A 19,930-nucleotide genomic window follows, 5' to 3' on the forward strand; every position below is an offset into this window, starting at 1 on the left:
AAATTGACAGACCCAAAATTCATTTTTGTTTGTTCTGAAAATGGAATATACTATTAAATTAAATAAAAGGACATTTAGATAGGTGATCTAATCAGACTGCCAACCAAGGGTTAAACCATGTCTATATCACTATGTAAAAACACTTGGTCTAAATATAAGACTTTTTCAGTGTACACTCCATAATTATGCAGGCGTTAAACCAATAGGTATGTGAGTATAGATCATAAAAATGGCATCGTTTATTTTCCCAACTTGTTCACTCTCCATTATTTTAGGGAACATTCACTTGCATATTTTGACACGACAAGTGGTATTGACTATATTAACAAATTAAGGCAGCATTAGCCAAAATTAACGTCATGCATTTTATTGCACTCCAACAAAATATCTACCAGGTTCCTGAAAGAAGCTTTAGGTATTTCCCAATTATCAAAACTTTGATTTATTGGAAGCATTGACATTCGTGGAAATTTTTCACCTCTATAATACCAAAAAGAAAGGAGACAACCAAAATAGTATTGTAATTTGAAGCGTGACATTACAGTTTTGTTGAATATAAAGAAAACTCATCTAATTTTTCAAATAGTCCAAACCGCTTTATCCTCATTAGGCTGGTTGGGGGTGCTGGAGTCCATCCCAGCTGACAGACGACACCCTGAATCGGTGGCCACCCGATCGCAGGGCACAGACAACCATACACTCTCAAACCCATACCTTGGGAAAATTTAAAGTGTCCAAGAATGTAAATAAATTTGATCCATGTATGGTGAACAATGCTATCTCTCCCCTTCGGGGGTTCAATAAAGAAAAGAAAATGCTACGACATGACCAAATTAGCGCCTTTAAATGGTATCTTTCCTGCTTGATTAACCACCTAAACCCGATTTAAAGTATAAAAAAAAACAACTATAAATGTGAAGACCAGCATGGCCCTAGCACCGGCTTTGATGGGAGGAACTATATTAGAAGAATCTGTTGGGTCATCAGAATCCAGCGATTGCGGCAGAAAACGTGTTACGAGGGTCCAGGAGGGGCAGAGCGTTAAAAACATCTCTAAATGTAAATGGGAATCTAATGAGCTCACTAGAGCATAATTTAATAACATCTACATATGAAAGCATCTCCTGACTGTACAATATCAGGGTGGGAATTGTGGAAATTAGCTTTATAGATTGAAAGGTATAACCATTAATGATGAACTAACCTACCCAAGATAAATATGTGCAGTAGTTTGAGATACATGTCATGTGAAAAGGAGCAGGGTAAGTTTTATTGTCTTTGTAATGAATTTCCTACCAAATAGATTTTTTTTTTACAGCGCGCTTTTTTCATCTTTGAGGTTCGCTTTCCACTACTTCCGACCAGTGCTCATACAGATCACCCGTTGACCCTTTATTTAATGCTTCGACACGTAGAAATCAAGAGTATTCTTTCATTCTTTTAGCAAATGTGTAAATAATTATGTACTTTTTTACATCTCAACACATTACTATGTTGTTATGCTTTATACCAAGGGTGTCAGACTTGGGTTGGTTCTCGGGCCGCTTTAACGTTAACTTGATTTCAGGTGGGCCGGACCATTTTAGATATAATATTTAGATTTTTTTTTAATGGATTAAAAGAACTGGATTAAAATCCTAGAATATTCAGTTTTTTATAGATCTGAAACAATGTTTATTTTAGCTTTTTTTATATATTTTAGAAAATAATTTTTGAACTAAAAATAAGAAAAAAATATTAAAAAATTAAAATTATTGATTTAAGAGGGGTAAAATCAGGAAATTCAATATGCATCTATAGACTACATTTTAATTTGATCCTAAAACAGAAAGTCGCCACTCATGATTTACTTTACCGGGCCACACAAAATGATGCGGCGCACCAGATTTAGGCCCCAGGCCGCCACTTTGACACATGCATTATACCTAATAATAAGCTCTTTTTTTGTTACATATTCAGTCAATTTACAATTGCCACATAAAGCCTTATCAATGATGACATTGAGTTATGAATGTGAAAATGTCACATTTCAATCCTATAGAGATATTGTCTAGCTGTTATATTGCCTCATTTAAAAAAAGAAAAATCAATACGAGAGCGAATCTCGGGGGAGGCTGGCTCACATAACCACCGCAGAAAGGATAAGGAAAAGAAAATGAATCTCCTGATGAAAGTCACACCTCACACTGTGAGGGTAAAGACATGAGGGGACAAACCGGCGAGCTCATCCGTTAGCTTAAATTAAAGTGGCATGTGTATCCCCGCGCTTACTGGAGACATGAAGCGCACAAGGTGTCAGTCCAGTGGCAAACTCTGGAGAAAATCCCGATGCCCGAGAGACCATCGACTGTTACCAAGAGCTCCTACTAGTGTTCTTTCACTCCGCTTCAAGTCCACAGTGAAACCAAATGGATTTCATGTCTCTGTTTAAATCTCTCAGCTTCAGATACACTTGGCTCCCCACCCGTTTAGGTTGTAATTTATCTCTTAGAGAAGCACTGGACCCAGATTTAACCCTGGACATGCTTAAAGCGGTGGTGAATTGGGCATTTGGAGGAAGTGCGGGGCAAGAATCAAACAAAATGTACAAAGTACATGAAATGGAGTAAAGGTATAGCATATTCACAGAAAGTAAAGAAAGTAAAAGTACATGTCACTTGCTGCACTAAAGTAAAGCTCACAAGGTTCTTCGATACAAAGTCATTTTCCGATATGAACTGACTTAAATACTGGAAGTATTCCCTCTGGCTCAGAACGTAACAATCGCTGGAAACATTTTAATCACTGTGATTTTATCAAGATACGTTTTGAGGCTGTATTTATATATAAAGATTATGCTAATCGATCACCCCTTCATTGTTTGTTAAAAGTGTATTATATAAAATCCTATTGATCAACCATGGGCTCCAAAAAAGGTATTTTTTTTTATTAAAATGGTCAAGTTGTTGGAGTCATTTCTAAATGCTTAGTGCTCCTGAAATCCTGAAGGACTGGACACCGAGGTGGCTGCAGTACAAAGGAAAAAGTCATTGAACTTGGCTCAAGACTTAAACTGGAGAGCAAACAAAATAAATTAAATGTTATATGCGAATAACCAAGACATTTACATTATATCAAGTTTAAGGGCATATTGACACCAGGAAAGTCCAGAGTTGGCCTTCTTTGGGAAGAAAATACATTGTACTGGACTGTTTTGGTGTGGTTCCTTTGGAATTTTTGTAAGTAAGCGTTCCAGGATGTGCAAACATCATTCAATCGTTGAACAAAACAGTCAGTGTGGGGTAACACTGTAAAATATGGAAGTAAATAATCAAGCTACGGTTTTGCTGCAATGTCTATTTGTTGTGTGAATACCTCATCGTGCCATGTCAAACCCCAAATCCAACGTACACCCAACCAAACAAAACATTTTCTCACAATGCCTGATGTTGCAACGGAAGCCTGTTACATTTGAATAGGTGTAAGATTCCAGCAACTATACCACTGTCTGCTCGAAAACTAACAGAGACCACCTTGCTCTTTGGTAAGGTCTCAGACTGGATGTTTGGCCTTGTGGCATTTTCCTGGTTTTTATTAACACCAGCCCAAAAGGCATGCACGATTGACTTTTTACGTTTGGTTTGGACCAAACAAGGCAGGTGTGAATACGCTTTCTGCCTCTGTGAATGTTAACATTGCACTAACTTCAACACTGTACCGATCAATGGCTTGCATTACGGAGGCAGTGAAAAATTGTACAACGTTTAGTTTGGGAAGCGTGCATAAGAGCGCTTAGCATGGATTACATATCTGAAAACAGACATCAGGGCTCACTAATGATCAGATATTTGGGGTAATCTGATCAGGTATTTTGCCAAAGCCCTTAAAGCATCAGATAAATGTTGCAATTGCAAAATGATTGACTAGCGTACAGTTTTGGCATTGGCAAAAGCCTAGAAAATTGCAGTGGAGATATAGTGAATGAAGCTCAGTAGATGCCCGGAGCAGAAATGCAGAAAAAGGAATGTGCAGCGTGACACACTTTGCCTTCTTGGGTTTGCTGGTTTTCTAGTGCAGGAGAACAACCTGAGCAGGCGGCAGATTGGCTATTCCTTTTTCTATTTGGATTGATGCTGGTGAAAATGAATATACGCCACTCTGGTAATTAAATTCAAAAGGAGAAGAAAGGCCGTAGACATCAGAAGATTCAAAGTAATGGGTTTGTGGGCAGTAGGACAGAGGATGCAATGGACAAAGTCGAAATGTAGATAAAGGATTCTATTCAGGCTAAACCTTGCTATGCATGTCAGGTCAGCAGAGCCTGCTGGTAAGGGGCAACCTTCTGGATGAGAACTTCTGGGAGGATTAAATTTTACTAGCTTCAGGGCATAATTAAGTACAGTGGAAACGTGTATAATACTGTATAGTATCAAGGCAAAAGTCACACAAAGTGCATAAGTGAATCATTCTATGTCTTGTTGAGTAACATACTTCTTTTTCAAGTATTTAAATAAAAATTGCGGAGGCGCAAGTGGTGGGTACGTTGGCCCCACAACTCTGGGGTCCTGGGTTCAAATCTGGGTCACCTCCATCAGTGTGGAATTAGCATGTTCTTCCTGGACCTGTGTGGGTTTCCTCCATGTGCTCTGGTTTCCTCCCACATTCCAAAAACATGCATGGTAGGCTGATTGGACACTCAAGCATAACTTCTTCTATTGCACTTTTGTCCAGCTCTGGATTTCCAGCAGTATCAAGGTGTTGCCCTTTCTGCTGCGTATTGTTCACAGCTGGTCCCATGTGTATGACAACACAGGCATGGCTGAATGGTTCCAGAAAAGAACTAGCAGAAAGAAACTAAGCTAATAGGACAGGGAAAGTTGTAAAAACATTAAAGTAAAAGTATAAAGTACAAAGGGATGTACTAAGAAATATTAAAATGTAATAAAAAAAGATAGAAAGGCTGTAAAACACGAAAAATGAATAAGAGTGGACCCCGCCATCTTAAAAAATATAAATCTCTTTATCTTCCTCATAATACTAGAGCTTAAAAAATAGCCCATGTGAGGTGAACCGAACATGAAATATTTCTCAGTCTGTCCATATTAAGATGTGAGGGGGATGTACTGCGGCTTGGCCGCCACATCACTGCATTCAGTATGCCACCGTTAAAGCCTCTAGTCGCAGCTACCAAGAGTAAACATAGTTACTCTGAGACGATCACACAAAGCCCGTCCGTCTCTGCGGGCAAATATCTTCAGAGGCCTCAAACTTGGAAGGGATCGCACATCAGTAGTAGAACTAGTGACTATGAGCATGAACTAACATAAAATTTGCAAGTAAATGCTTGTCACACACCCTGAAAATCAAATAGAAATTATAATGAACCTGCGCAATCAGATAAAAGAAAAAGGTTTACACTTTTTTTTTTTTGCCAGTATCCACCCGTGAGAGTCTGGACGCCCTGTGTATTTCAGATCACCACCGCTTTTTCGATAGCACAAGCCCGCCCATTTCAAATATATCCCTCTTGACAGTGTCACTTGTAAGCATCTTACATGTTTGTTAGTTTTTTTTCCTGAGTGAATATATAATGAGGAAAGTTCAACATAGTAGTAATAGGGAACAGGGTAGCATCACTTCTATGAGCAACCAGTTTTTGTATGATTAATTCCATCAACAATAGTCACAATGGATGGAATTTTCATAAAGTAGATATTTTATCCTGCAAGCAGTTATTGTATAATTTTGTTTAATTGATGCCATCAACAATAGTCACAATGGATGGAGTTTTTTCATAAAGTAGACATTTTATCTTTCAACTGCAAATGGGAGTTTTTGTGTATTTCTCAAATAGTTTTTCTTCTGTTTACCATTCTTTCAACCATTAATTTCCTGAGCCCATTATGCTATCCCAGCTAACTACAGGCACCAGGCAGGGGACATCCTGAATCAGTGACCAGACAAACGCAGGGCACAAGGACACGGACAAGCATTCACGCTCACACTCATAACTTGGGGCAATTTAGAGTCTTCAACCAGCCTACCCTGCATGTTTTTGGGATGTGAGAGGAAACTGGAGTACATGGAGAAAACCGACGGTAGCCCGTGTTCCTGGAATCAAGTCCAGGTCGGTCCACCTGTGTGGGGTGTGCATGTCCGGGCCTGTGTGGGTTTCCTCCGGGTACTCCGATTTCCTCCCACATTCCAAAAACATGCAAAGTAGGCTGATTGGACATTGTAAATTGTACCTAGGTATGGGTGCGACTGTGCATGTTTGTCCATCTCTTTGTGTCCTGCAATCGGCTGGCCACCAATTCAAAATGTCTCCCGCCGATTCAAAGTGTCCCCCGCGACCTTAAAGATGATATAATAGTTCAGAAAATTAGATGATTATGAAATGATGAAGCTTGGTGGAATTGAAAAAACGATTGTAATCCACTTCTCTGTGATGTGTCAAAGACAACATGCATTGCCAATCGGGGATATTTCCAACAACAGACCCATTCCACTGATGGCCAATCTGAAGTGTTTTTCAAAATTAAATATTAAATAATTAAATAAGATTAAGTCAGCTGTGCATTGAAGCAAATTTCCCAGAAAGGCACAGAAAGGGACAAAATAAACTAGCTTTTTTGGCACTTTCAAAACAAGTTGCCAAGCAAAAAAACAAAGTATTCAAAGATGCAAATCAGTTATTTCTCAGACTTCTAATGATAAAGAATGTGTTATCTTAAAAAAAATTACACTTGTAATAAGGGCATCCATTTTGTGACATTTGTTATACACAAGCACATGAAGATTGATAGAGTCAAAGTGCAGGGTAATGTATTACTGACATTACAAGGAAGTAGGGCAATCTAGTACACTTGCATTTTATTGCAAATATCTGCCCCATGTCAGTTGATCATTAACTCCAAATACTGGAAATTGTTTTATAAGATATTATACAAGACACTTCCATGCTAAGCCACTGTTTAGCATCCTTAACTTTAAAAAGGGGTTAAAAAAACAAATAAAATTAATAAGCAATATAGTACAAAGATGGTGGTCGGTTTTCCACTGAAGAATTGTAACTCGAGTCTATGAAAACTACAGCCTATTGATGAACACATCACTCTAAAAGATCCATTGACCAATAAGGAGAATGATAGTCTCCTATATATGGGAAGCAAAGCTTTATTCACAGTAGACTCTGTAAAAGAAGCAAGAAAAGCTGCTGCCAAGAGGAGACTTAAGTCTTGCAATGCAATGCCCAGACTTCAATGTATACATAACATGTGAGGCAAGCCACTTTGTGGTGTCAACATTCACACATTCAATACATTGTGTATTTTTTATATTCAGTATAAAAAAATAAAAGTTCATATTTCACACTGCAACTCGAATGTGAAAGTAGGAGATGAAAAAATGGCAGAATTCCTTTCACCGTAGAAAGATGACACGCCGATATATGTAAAAAAAAAACAGAAGGACGACAAGGTACAAGGTAATGGTGTCACAGACATATTCCCAATTTCAAAATGAAAATTAAAAAACAGTAGGTTTCCCATAGACTCATAGACTTGTAGTGTAAGGTGAATATACATCTTATGGCAAACCCGCTGTGAAACTTTCCCAAAGTAACTAGCGACTTTATCACTGTACTCACATTTTCCGTCTTTTATGGTGTTTTTAATCAACTATCCTACAATTACATTTCAGCTTTTGCTGTAGTGCACCATTAAGATTTAGTTTGTTCAAATCAATCCAAATGTCAACCTGTGTTTATCTCGGACAACCTAACGCAGCAATGGTGGGTGGTTCAGTATGAAGTCTTTCTGAGTTTGAGTTGATTGCTTAAGTGGAAATGTCATTAAAACCAGCTAGGGGCTAGCTGAGAAAGAGGCGTCTGTCATATCATGTTAACTGGTAGCAGACTGGAATTGGAGGGGAACAGATGTTTGCAAACAACCTTCCTCTCAGATTCTCTCAAGCAGAGAGACTTCAATTAAGCAAAGAAAACTGGCTGCCAAAAATATTCTGTTTATTTGTCTTCAAAATAGGGACTCGTTTTTCTGGTGGATGTTTGAATCAGCATTTTGGAATGTGATCAGTTCAGAGTTTTGGTTATTTTGTGAATGTCTGATCATGATTGTGCATCAGATCTTTATTTTCATCTGCCAGAAAAGGGTTAATCTCTTATGTCCATGGATGAGGAAATTAAAGCAGACTGTATTTTCTTAAAGCCAAGCAAAGAAACCATTGTGGAATGTGATTCCATGAATGTCAGTTTCATATTATAAGCCATAATATCAACAATCAGGGGTATGCTAAAGACTGGATTTTTAACGAGAGATGCAGTCTCCAAATTATGGCTTTGAGTCCTTAAACAACAATCGATGTGGATCTAACTAGAAAACTGCCAAATCACTCTGTCAACATGCCTTCTTCACTCATGAAAAAAAAGCGGAATCAAGGAAAATTTTAATCATATCATTTTATACCTGCTTTGAAAAAGAATATATCACCCTGATAGTGCTTAGATACGGACTTTACTCCAGCTCTGTATTAATTTACAATTCTTACTCATCTGATTTTTGTTCCACTTGCTCAATGGCAGCATTTTTACTGGCATGCAGCATTTATCTAATCCTTGCTCTTATGTTTTTGAGTAAATGCGCTTTTTGACGTAAATTTTGTATCTTGCGAGGTTACAGTTCGTAGCAACTTTACCTTTACATAACAGCACATAAATCATTGTAAATTCTGAGTTTGTTCAATTATCAAAAGGCAGAAAAATTATCCTTCTGAGAAATATGCTGCTGTGAAGGGCTACCTGGCAGATGAGTGTTTAGTGCATTGGCCTCACAGTTCTGAGGTCCTGGATTCGATCCCAGGTCAATTCTCCTGTGTGAAGTTTGCACGTTCTCCCTGGGCTTGTGTGTTTTTTCTTTGGGTACTATGGGTTCCTCCCACATTCCAAAAATATCCACAGTAGGCTGGTTGAACACTCTTAATTGCCCCCAGGTATGAGAATGAATGTCAACAGTTATCCATTTTCTCATGCCTTGTGATCTCCAGCACCCCCCGCGACTCTTATGAGGATAAGCAATTCAAAAAATGAATGAATGATTGCTGCTGCAGATTGGATTTGTTTGCATGGATGCAAGATGATAAGGTATTTCTGGCAAATAAATATTTTTCAGAGATCTTATGTGAATTTTCTTAATTTCCCACAAGACAGCTGATAGTGTGTACACTAATGTGCCACAGCATAACAGTTGGGACCGATGTGTCGGAAAGAAACAGTGATATAAAACAATGTCTCTGTTGGTACTATGATAAAACAAGCTCATCTAATTCCGAGGTAGATAGCTTGCTATTTTGTGTTAAAGCGAGCATTACCGCTAACATGAATGCTCAGATTTACTGCATCTGCAGAATTTAACTATCCTGAGATTGCATGGTGAGATGAGGGATTTCCCGATCTCATTTTTTTGCATAGAAGTCAGGTCACATGATTTTGGGATCTGCAGATACCGAGTCCCAATCGGATGCCTTGGAAATGGTTTTAGGAGAGAAAAATAGCACATAATATTGTCTTTTCTTTCCTAATTTGAACAAAGTTATGCAAAATTAAGCTGTATAAAAAAATTCTTAGCAAAAACATTTTCTTGCAAATGCAGCACAATAAAGGGAAATTTAAAATTATGTTTAGATTTTTGTTTGTGATTTTCTTCACTTTTAAATTCTTGATGAGAATGTTCTCTTTGTTCTGTTTCACTATTTTTGCAATACACCTCTGGATTAGTTAGTTGTTTGTATTCCGAAAACTCTCAATAGTTATAGACATAATATCCATTTCAATTGTAAAGATGGTATTGTATGATCAATAGCTCAAAGCTACAGATAAAAAAAACACTCATTTCACAATTGAGATTTTAGTAAGTGACACCATTAAAGAAAGTTTTAACAGCTATCAAAGAAAATGTTGTTGAAATCATAATATATTTTTTACAGTATTGCATTCACCCAGTATATATGCAGAATGCAGAGCACGTTAAGGCCCAAATGCACAGAAGCAGGCGGCCATGTAGAGTGAGGGTGCATTAACATCACCTAAATAATTGACAAAGTTCTCAATCATAAAAAAGACTTAAAAATCAAACAAAACCAAACCTTACAGGAAACATGCGTGGAAATGAGAAGCACTGGACATCAGCCAAGAACTGGCAAATACACCGGGTTTAAATAGACAGACATGGGTTGACGAGACAATCAGAAACACTAGCGTCACACGAAGGCAGGAAGCGGGAGGCAATAGCCAATCACAAGGATCTTATCTAGACTAATTTTTTATTTTGTACTTGCACTAAAACTCCATTGGCTGCTAACCACTTTGTACCTAACTACTTATTCATTTACCACTTATTCATGTTGACTACTGTTGAATATTTTCTCGCATATAAGCAGTATTTGTCACTCAACATAATAATGGCTGTATCCAGGGTACGGCTTATATGCGCATAAATAAAGACGTGAAATGCCGAAAACTAAGGGTGGCTAGGCGGATGAGTGGTTAGTGTGTCGGTCTGACAGTGGCAGATCTGGATTCAAATTTGTGGTTATGAATGCAATGTCTAGATCCAGATTTTAAGACGAACACCACTTTTTCAGTCTTATTTAAATGCAAAAAAACATGGGCTTACATTCGGGCCAATACGATATGTTGTATTCTAGGCTAAGGTTACCTGAATAAATGTTATGTTATGTGCAAATGCATATTTAGCCTGTTTTTCTCAATTTTACTATTGTTACTTTAACATATGTTTGTTTTTGGTTTATAATAAAATTAAACCTTATTTTCCAAAGATGCAACTTATACTCCAATGTGACTTATCTGTATTTTCCCTATTAATTGTGTATTCTTTGGCTAGTGCCACTTATCGTCTGAAAAATAAAGTATACTGGCTTCCACCAAGACCACCTAACCCTCCCTCTAGGTGTAATTTTCCCTGGGGATATGTTACAAGAAACAAATGTCACAGCCACTCTACCTATATGAAAAAGTAAAACACGGGGAACAAAATTGATTAAAAAATCAGCAATTGAGTGAGCTAAAGGAAAAGGTTGCATGCAGTGTACAATAATGGATTTTCTTTGCCAGGTATAAAACAAAATACAGATTGGCATATTTCCAACATGGTCTTCTCTGAATATGGCCATGCCCAAATTGTAGTTCAGTATTTGTTAGGTCCCTCGGATGCACAAATCGATATTTCTTTCAGTCATACTTCAGATGACTAAATGTGAAGACAAGCCTGCCTATGGTGTAAAATAGATTATTCCACAAAGCATTTCTGGATATGCTGTTACTTAAAAGAAATATAGCAATTCAAAATATTTTAAAGCACTTATTGACAAGGATCATTAACCTAGAATTAATACCTGTCTGTTATCTGATTTTATAAATGATATAATAAATAAAGTAACATATCTGAGTTTTAAAAAATCCTGAATGTCTTCTGTCTCTTTATTATAGGCGTAGATATAAAATAGCAAGTTATAATTTCTGCTGTATAACAGAGCCCTCCCTACATTTTTTATAGATGCAGTATATTTTAAATCTATGGGTTTTATACAAGTACTCCCGTTTCTCTTCTGACATTTCAAAAACATGCATGGTAGGGAGATTGGACACTCTAAATTGACCCTAATTGAGTGTGAGTGTGAATGGTTGTCCGTCTCCTCCTGCCCACACCCCGTGATCCTTGTGAGGATTAGCGGTGCATAAAATGAATGAATGAATGAATCTATTTTTCATGCTACACATTTTATAAAAATGTACATTACTGCACAGACAAGCTTAAAGAAAATAAAACATTTGAAGGAGAGCTGCAAGTTATTGTCACCACATTCACAATATACATTTAGTTTTATAAGAGAACTGTCCCTGCTTTACAAATATGACATATGACTCACTGTTGCAGTGTTTGCTGGTGTTTTTCCCTCGAGCCTGATGAACAATACAGTGCTGCACATAGGCCGAGCCAGCCTTCATCCATCAACGCGTAGTACTGCGCTTGCACTAGAGTTTGGAAATTGCAGTAGAAAAGTCCACTGTGGTCACAAGGCCTGTGATAAATGTATTGGGTGGAAAAAAGTCATCAAACCGTGATATTTCATATGTTAATTTGTGTACCGATCTTCCTGGCTTCAAACCATTGCTCAGGACTACTGCTGTGCAGTTTGCATGTCTTCCCCATGCTTGTGTTGATTTACTATGGGTACTATAGGACACTTCCCCATTCCCAAAATGCATAGTAAAGAGACAAAATTGGCATATGTATATATATGTATAAAAAAAATCGTAGTTGAGGTGTTTGTATAAATTATTTCCAAGTGTTATGGCTTAAACTATAGTCGCTAGCCAATCACAGGGCTCAGATTTCTAACTTAACAAACAAATCTTAGTTACATTCATGCCAATTTAGTCTCTTTACCAACTCTAAATGTGCAAAAACAATCAAAACTAGCGCACACTAAATAAATACCTGATCTGCATATTCCTTTGAATAATTAGTGCTCTCTTCACAGTCCATTGCGCGTAAATTCTTTTAATCGTATCAGCAGTGACAAACATTGGCTTGTTTACAGTGCCAATTCTCTCTTAATATTGCTAGTGTTGCCATTTAGTTAAAGATAGAAAGGCATCCCTTTTTTACTATTTATCACAACTACGATAACCACTTTCATAATTGGTTGACATAACGAATGCCCAGTGAGAATATTAGCGTTCATAGGAGGGAGGGCGCTTATGGACATGATGCTGCTTTTTAGATTATATACACAAGCCTTTAAAATTTGGCTGCAATAAGACTTTACTCCGTGCCAAAACATAATCACAAAATATGCTTATATTCAAGCTTTTAACGACAACAATGGCCAACTGCCTCTTAAATTGAGAAGTTGTTCAAGTAATATCCCCTAAGACTTTAACCCCCAGAGTTTAAATTTCACAGCTGTAATGTTTGCATATGATCATCTGTTTTAAATCTTGAGCTTTCCACCTCTTTCGTCAGTCTCCCGCTGAGTTTACCCATGTGAATCTGCCTAGGATGAGCATAATCCACAAAATCCACTCCAGTTTTTAAAAAAAGCATGCTTAAATATGTCCAAATGAAAAATTAAATAAATAAACTTGGAATTTGGGAAGAAGAACGACAGGGCAGTGAGCTGCGAGTGTGAATCCAACCGAAGCACATTTGCAAGAAACAAAGCTGAACAGACAAAATCCTTAATGTACGTAAAATGCAATAAAAGAAAGTCCAGTGAGCACCATTATGCGAGTCTCATTTGACTAGGGGCTCATTGGAAATGTGTTAATTGGGGCTTATTAAAGCCTTTTAATTCAAGAACGACCCATCAAACATGAATGGCCTTCTATTATCGCACCTAAGAAAACTAGTCAGGTGTTGAATGAACACTCTCTTAAGACAATCTTTTTTGCCTCATTCTGGCTTTCCTAAGCAAAGAAATTAGTAGAGATTGGGCAACACGTTTATTTTTAATCCTACTACATTTTTCACAGCTGAGCACACGTCCAAGTATACAAAGATTGCGGAGTAAAAGAGAAAAATATATATACAGTAATCCCTCCATTATCACATCTTCACTCATCGCGAATTCCCTACTTTGTGATTTTTTTCCCCACTATTCTTTTTTTTTTTTTTAAGTTCACAAAAATGTGTATTCGCAAGACACTTTTGCTATTGGGACTCAGCACCAAAGAAAAAATAATTATTAATATATTTGTATTTTTTAAAGGTAAAAAAAATGTGAAAATTGACTATGAAATTCATACTCGAGTAGGACTCAGCACTGGAAATAAAAAAATGACAATAGGGGGACGATTTTTCTATTATGAAACTGAAGTATAAGCTTCAATTTTTGGGGGTCAGTTTTTTGATTTATCGAAAAACCAAGAACAAACATTATATGTAAAGGTAAGAGAAAATAGAGAACAATAGACGGAATAGGCACCTAATTAAGTAACATGTTATGTTTTTTTTATAACTATAACCTAAAAAAAAACAATAAGCCGTTGATGGTCAGAGTGAAAATAATACAATATATAGAATAATAACAGAAAATAATAATAGATATGCATTATATAAATACACATAAGTCACATTTGAATTACAAATTGCAGGCCCAGCCAAACAATTAAAACATAGTGCAACTTATCAGTATTTAATCAGTACAATACAGTATATTGAGAGCATGGGTGGTACAGTGGACAACTGGTTAGTATGTCTGCCTTACAGTTCTAAAATTGAGTGATCATCCCAAATGGGTTCCGACCTATTGTGGAGTTTACATGTTCTACTCGTGCCCACATGGGTTTCCTCCGGGTGCTCCGGTTTCCCCCCATATCTCATAAACATTTATGCTAGGGTGGTTGGACACTCTAAATAGTCCCTAGATACGAGTGTGAGTGTGAATGGTTGATAATTTTGTTGTGCCTTGCAATTGGCTGGAAAAAATATTCAGTGTGTCCCCCACCTACAGTCCATAGTTGGGGGTGATTGGCTTTGGCACTCCGTCAACACTTGTGAGGATAATAGGAATGAAAAATTGATGAATGAAGATTGAAAGTAATTGATGTATTTGATGGGGAATGCAAATTTGCAGATACTATATTTGTCTCAACATCGTATTTTAGCAACAGTGATTGTTTACACAGCACGAAGAGACAAGTCACTAAATAAAAGTCAAAGTAGTCCTTTTCTAATTTGGAACAATGCCCTTTTAAGACAAATTCAGCCAGAAAGTAATTAAACCAATGCAGCACTCTGAAGAAAGAGCAAAATAATTTTCACTATAGCGATACATTTCTACTCGTCCTTTCACCAAGTAAAAATACAGGAGTGAATCGTGTCTCCATTACTTAGATTGTTCTTTCTTTCAAAAGACTATATGAATCCACGAGTAGAAGATTCAGAGAACTACTTGTTGTATTATTGAAAATCTCTGTTATTAAATTAATAAATGTAATTCTTGCCTTGAGGAAAAGTCGTTTCTTAGCCACTCTCTCCAGTGGGACTCTATGTTCAACTAAGAAATGGCCAGCAATTGGAATTTCATCCGCCTACATATATGACACCTGACAGTATTGCTAGTCATTTATATGGGAACATTTCCACATTCTCTGACGGCTTGTGAGACAGCATGCCTGAAAGTAACCTCTATCCAATTTGCCTGTCAGTGTATACAACTCATGGAGAAACATAGTTTAAGAGTTAGAGCACTATTTTTTTCGCTCCCCCACAATCACACTATTGAGATACACAGATATTTTTTTTACAACACTTCAAGGTAAGGAAAGACACATATTGGTCACAGAAATAACAGAAAGAACTACCAAAAAATGTCTAATGCAATCTTCATTTGGATTCCCACCAAATCATCATACACAATAGTTACAATAGTTACAATAGTTACAATTTTTCATTGAAATTGATTCCAAGAATCTAATGAAAATATTGGGTGAGATGCCCTTTTTAGTCAAATTTGGAAAAGCAAAATGCTTGATCTACTCTAGACTTCAATGAAAACAACAATAGTGCTATTAGGAGTGTAACTTGTTGTTGCCATAACCGAATTAATATCATCTTAGGTGCTGCTTTCCATTAAGCATTTTAATGTTGTTATTAAGTACTGTATTTTCACGACTATAAGGCTCACCGCATTATAAGGTGCACCGTATTATAAGGCGCACTGTAATATAAGGCGCACTGTAATATAAGGCGCACTGTAATATAAGGCGCACTGTCTATTTTGGAGAAATTTAAGACTTTTAAGTGCGCCTTATAGTCGTGAAAATACGGTAATTGCTATTGACTTCCAGGTATGAAGCACTCACTACACAGTCACATCTTGAGCCAGCCATTGTTGATGTTTTGCAGTGGGGGGAGGAGCTACATGATGGAAGATTTTGTAAACTAAGATGGCATCTGCATATTTAACAGTATTGTTTCAGTTCAGGCATTTGTGTTTTTTTAATATCCGACAGAGGTGTTTTTTTGTTTTTTCCATATATAAGGTGCACTGGATTATAAGGCGCACTGTCTATTTTGGAGAAAATTTAAGACTTTTGAGTGCGCCTTATAGTCGTGAAAGTACGGTAGACTTTACATAGTTTTGAAATGAGAAGTATTAAGGTCAAGTTGCATTTGTTTATGGAAATAAATGACTCAAAAACACAAAAATAATGTGTTTTGGGCAATATTGTGTGAGATCATCAGATCATCCAAGATCATAAACATTTAATAAATAAATACAAAAATACATCCAAACATACAATGTCAGATGTTTTTATCAGGGCGGAGGAGCTTAGCGTGTGAAGGGGGTATGCGGGGTCTTCAATAGTACCATCAACTTCTACTATTACTTCTAATTCTTTTTATAGGACTCAACAGCGACATAGCATGAAAAATTCCAGATCTTCCCTTTTCCAGTTGCCTTCAAAATCCATTTAAAATTTGCTTTAAAACACGTGTAAATTGTAATGTTGCAGATTGTGCTGATTTACAAATGCCTGAGTCTTCATCTATGGGATGTTTAGCCATCAGCAACAAATCTCTATTCCTCAGATTGGAGGATCAGCTGGAAGAGCTTAGTTAAGGCACAAAATAACTATGCTGCATAAGGATACTGGATGGATTTTAGAAAGCTCTATAGGCTTCTGAGAATTGCGTAAAAAGGCTATCAGACTAAAAGCAGACAATTGTGACATCTGTGAATGTCTTTTAGTGGCCAATAAACTCATATCTACTTCAAGATCTGGGGTCTGCGCAAGACAAGATTACAAATGCAAATTTCTCTTGGGTGTGGTCCACCAGAGCAATCTAATATCCATCCATTTTCTATATCTCATTAATCCTTTCATATCCCCTACTGTTGGCACGGTGAACCCTTGACTGACTGTCATCAGATCTCAGGTCCCAAAATGACGATCATTTACAGTAAAAATTGAGTTTTTGGAAGCTCCTGCAAAAACCATAAAAGCATAGGGAGAGCACACAACTTAAAAGCCAGAAAATCAGAGGCTCAAGCCTTAACCACACAATGAGAGGACATACATGTCAACCTCTAGTCCGACAAGTGTTTCAGTGCAATTAGAAATTTCGTAATTAGACAAATGTTTTGCTCTGTGTGTTCACTTTAAATAACATACCATATTTTCACGCATATAAGCCGTATTTATAACTAAAAAATACGACTGAATCAAGGGTATGGCTTGCAGTTACTCTATTTTACCAGTAGATGTCAGCAAATTAACATTTACTATTTGTTGGTTATTTTCTGTTTTGCAGTAGGAAATCAAGCGTTCATGGAGGAATTACTATTTTCTTTATCATATTGACACTAATAATGTGCTTTTGATTCATAAAGTATCTCAGAAATACCACTTGGGATGATTTTTCTAAGGTTTTGCCTTCAAAGTAAAACATTTGTACTGTATTAAAACCATGATTATGGAGGTGAAAATCCTGAGTCAGGGGGGCGGCTTATACGTGAGAAATTGTAAAATTCAACGATTTAAAGGCAATTTTTAGGGTGCGGCTTATATGCAGCCTCACATCCTTGAACATGATAAGTGACATGGAAGATGGATGGATTTGCTCTTGATCTTGCACTTAAGTATAGTAACTATCATCAATAAAAAAAACTGACAGTTTGATTCCCACCATGCTTTTCCCCACAAATGGCTTGAAATTAACTTGGCATTTCACAACCAGAATCTCACATAGATCGACACATACAATGTAATGCGCATGTATTCCTAAGCAAAATGTTTAAAAAATATTATATCCTTGATTTTGTTTTATTTTTTTTGCATGGTTTCATGTGCAGATGACACAACTACAGCACCCGCATCACCTTTATCACAAATGCACAAATACACACACACAGCACTCCAGGCAGCTGTCACAGTGAATTCATGTTAATATTACAAGTCATTTTGTATTCTGCCACAACAGCTTACAGCTAATTACAAAGCTTATAAATTTTCAATATCCGTGTGATTTAAAGAGAATCAAGAATCATTAGCATTTTGTGATTGTTGCTCACCCAATGAAATGACTTTTTAAAAGTTAAATATAATGAACTATTCCTTATTATGTGGCCCCATTTTACACCAATTATCTTTCCATATCGCAACCCTAATTTAAGTCAGTGATGTTTTGCATTTCACAAAGCATTCTTACCTGGGCATAGAAGTAGGATGAGTCCCACGCATCTTAGAGGCTCCATGTCTCTCGGCTTCTTCTCGTCTGTCAGTCGGGCTGAGTCACAGGATCGCTCCCAAAAGCTTCTGCACTACTTGGCACGCAATTTATCCTCTCCCGGAGATGGTCTCCATTTACAAGTAAGTGGATGTACTTGCTGTGCCATGTCACACGACGGGATGCAACTGTCATTCAAATGTCCCACGCCACCTGAAGTGGACATAAAACGCTGTCTAATTCCGAGTTGCGTCTAAAAATGAGGTGATGAACCACGAGTTGAATGTTTTGGTTGTGCGTAAAAACGCACAGTGTCGTCGATATTTTTACCTACCTGAAAAGATGTTGTACGACGACAGTCTTCTGGAACTTGTCGTGTAACTACGATCTCATCCACAAAGTTCTTCCTAAAAAGTCTTGAAGCTTTCCCAAAAATAGGTCATCATCACTCGATCGGAGACGCAAATTGTATGACGAAACAATGCAGGATATGTGTATCGGGGGGCACAGCCCGTCAACTTTTCACGAAGGCGAGCAAAAAATCGTGCACAGATCTTTGGGTTTGGCTCCTCTCTGCACTCTGTGGAGCTGGATACGAGAGTGCGGGTGCTAAAATTGAGGACTTGAACGCAATCCAGCATCGGATTGGCAAATTGGAGCATCACGTCATTTTATTTCGTGACTGATATTATTAAAACAAATAATTTACTTTATGACATATATGCATATATGTATGTATATATGTATATGTATATATATATATATATATATATATATATATATATATATATATATATATATATATATATATATATATATATATATATATATATATATATATATATATATATATATATATATATATATATATATATATATATATATATATATATATATATATATATATATATATATATATATATATATATATATATATATATATATTATATATATATATATATATATATATATATATATATATATATATATATATATATATATATATATATATGTCAGAAAGTAAATGATTTGCTTATAATTTGTTATGTGTGTTTATTTGTATGTGTGTATATATGTATATAAATGATTGGCACGAGTGGTTATCACGCCGGCCTCACCGCGAGGGGACCTGGGTTCAAATCCAAGGTCGGTCCACCTATATGGAGTTGCATGTTCTCGCTGGGCCTGCATGGGTTTTCTCTGGGTAATCCGGTTTCCTCCATTATTCTAAAGACATGCATAGTAGGCTGATTGGACACTCTAAAGCGCTCCCAGGTATGCGATTGGCTGACCACCAATTCAGGGTGTCTCCTGCCTCTGGCCCGAAGTCAACTGGAATAGGCTCCAGCACCCCCCGCGACCTAGTGAGGATAAAGTGGTTCCTAAAATTAGATGATATATATAAATGCTGCAAACATATTTTCTTATGTTAAAAGCCCATTCAACAATTAAAAAAAGATTATCTAACAGATTCTCATAACTGACCAGTCTTTGTCTCAAATTAAGACTCAGAAAAAAATTACACAAAACACTCACAACTAACTGAATGAATCATTGGGATCTTTGGCTGAGTGGTGGTAATGGTGAAACAAATGTTGGTGTCATAAGAAGCAACATTGCCCCTAGAGGGGGCTTTTACCGCAAACAGCTGTCCCCTGTTTGCTCCAGTGACTCATGAT

At 36.9% G+C, this 19,930-nt stretch overlaps 2 protein-coding genes and 1 long non-coding RNA gene across 5 annotated transcripts in view; 1 reads left to right on the plus strand and 2 right to left on the minus strand.

Annotated features, from left to right (window-relative positions):
* Nucleotides 1-18,871, minus strand: part of LOC144210954 (transmembrane protein 132C-like) — a 96,992-nt gene extending 78,121 nt beyond the window's left edge. The window contains exons 1-2 of the mRNA XM_077737927.1: nt 18,586-18,871; nt 18,234-18,464 (exon numbers count right to left, since the gene is read on the minus strand). Of these exons, the coding sequence (XP_077594053.1) occupies nt 18,234-18,279 (46 nt within the window). The 5' untranslated portion in view covers nt 18,280-18,464; nt 18,586-18,871. The remainder of the gene's footprint in view (nt 1-18,233; nt 18,465-18,585) is intronic.
* naa25 (N-alpha-acetyltransferase 25, NatB auxiliary subunit) overlaps nt 1-19,930 on the plus strand; it is a 154,492-nt gene that overhangs the window by 127,253 nt on the left and 7,309 nt on the right. The window lies entirely within an intron of this gene.
* The window catches only part of LOC144210488 (uncharacterized), a 120,034-nt gene that overhangs the window by 92,793 nt on the left and 7,311 nt on the right, over nt 1-19,930 (minus strand). The window lies entirely within an intron of this gene.

Source organism: Stigmatopora nigra, chromosome 17, assembly GCF_051989575.1.
Source record: "Stigmatopora nigra isolate UIUO_SnigA chromosome 17, RoL_Snig_1.1, whole genome shotgun sequence".
Taxonomy (NCBI): domain Eukaryota; kingdom Metazoa; phylum Chordata; class Actinopteri; order Syngnathiformes; family Syngnathidae; genus Stigmatopora; species Stigmatopora nigra.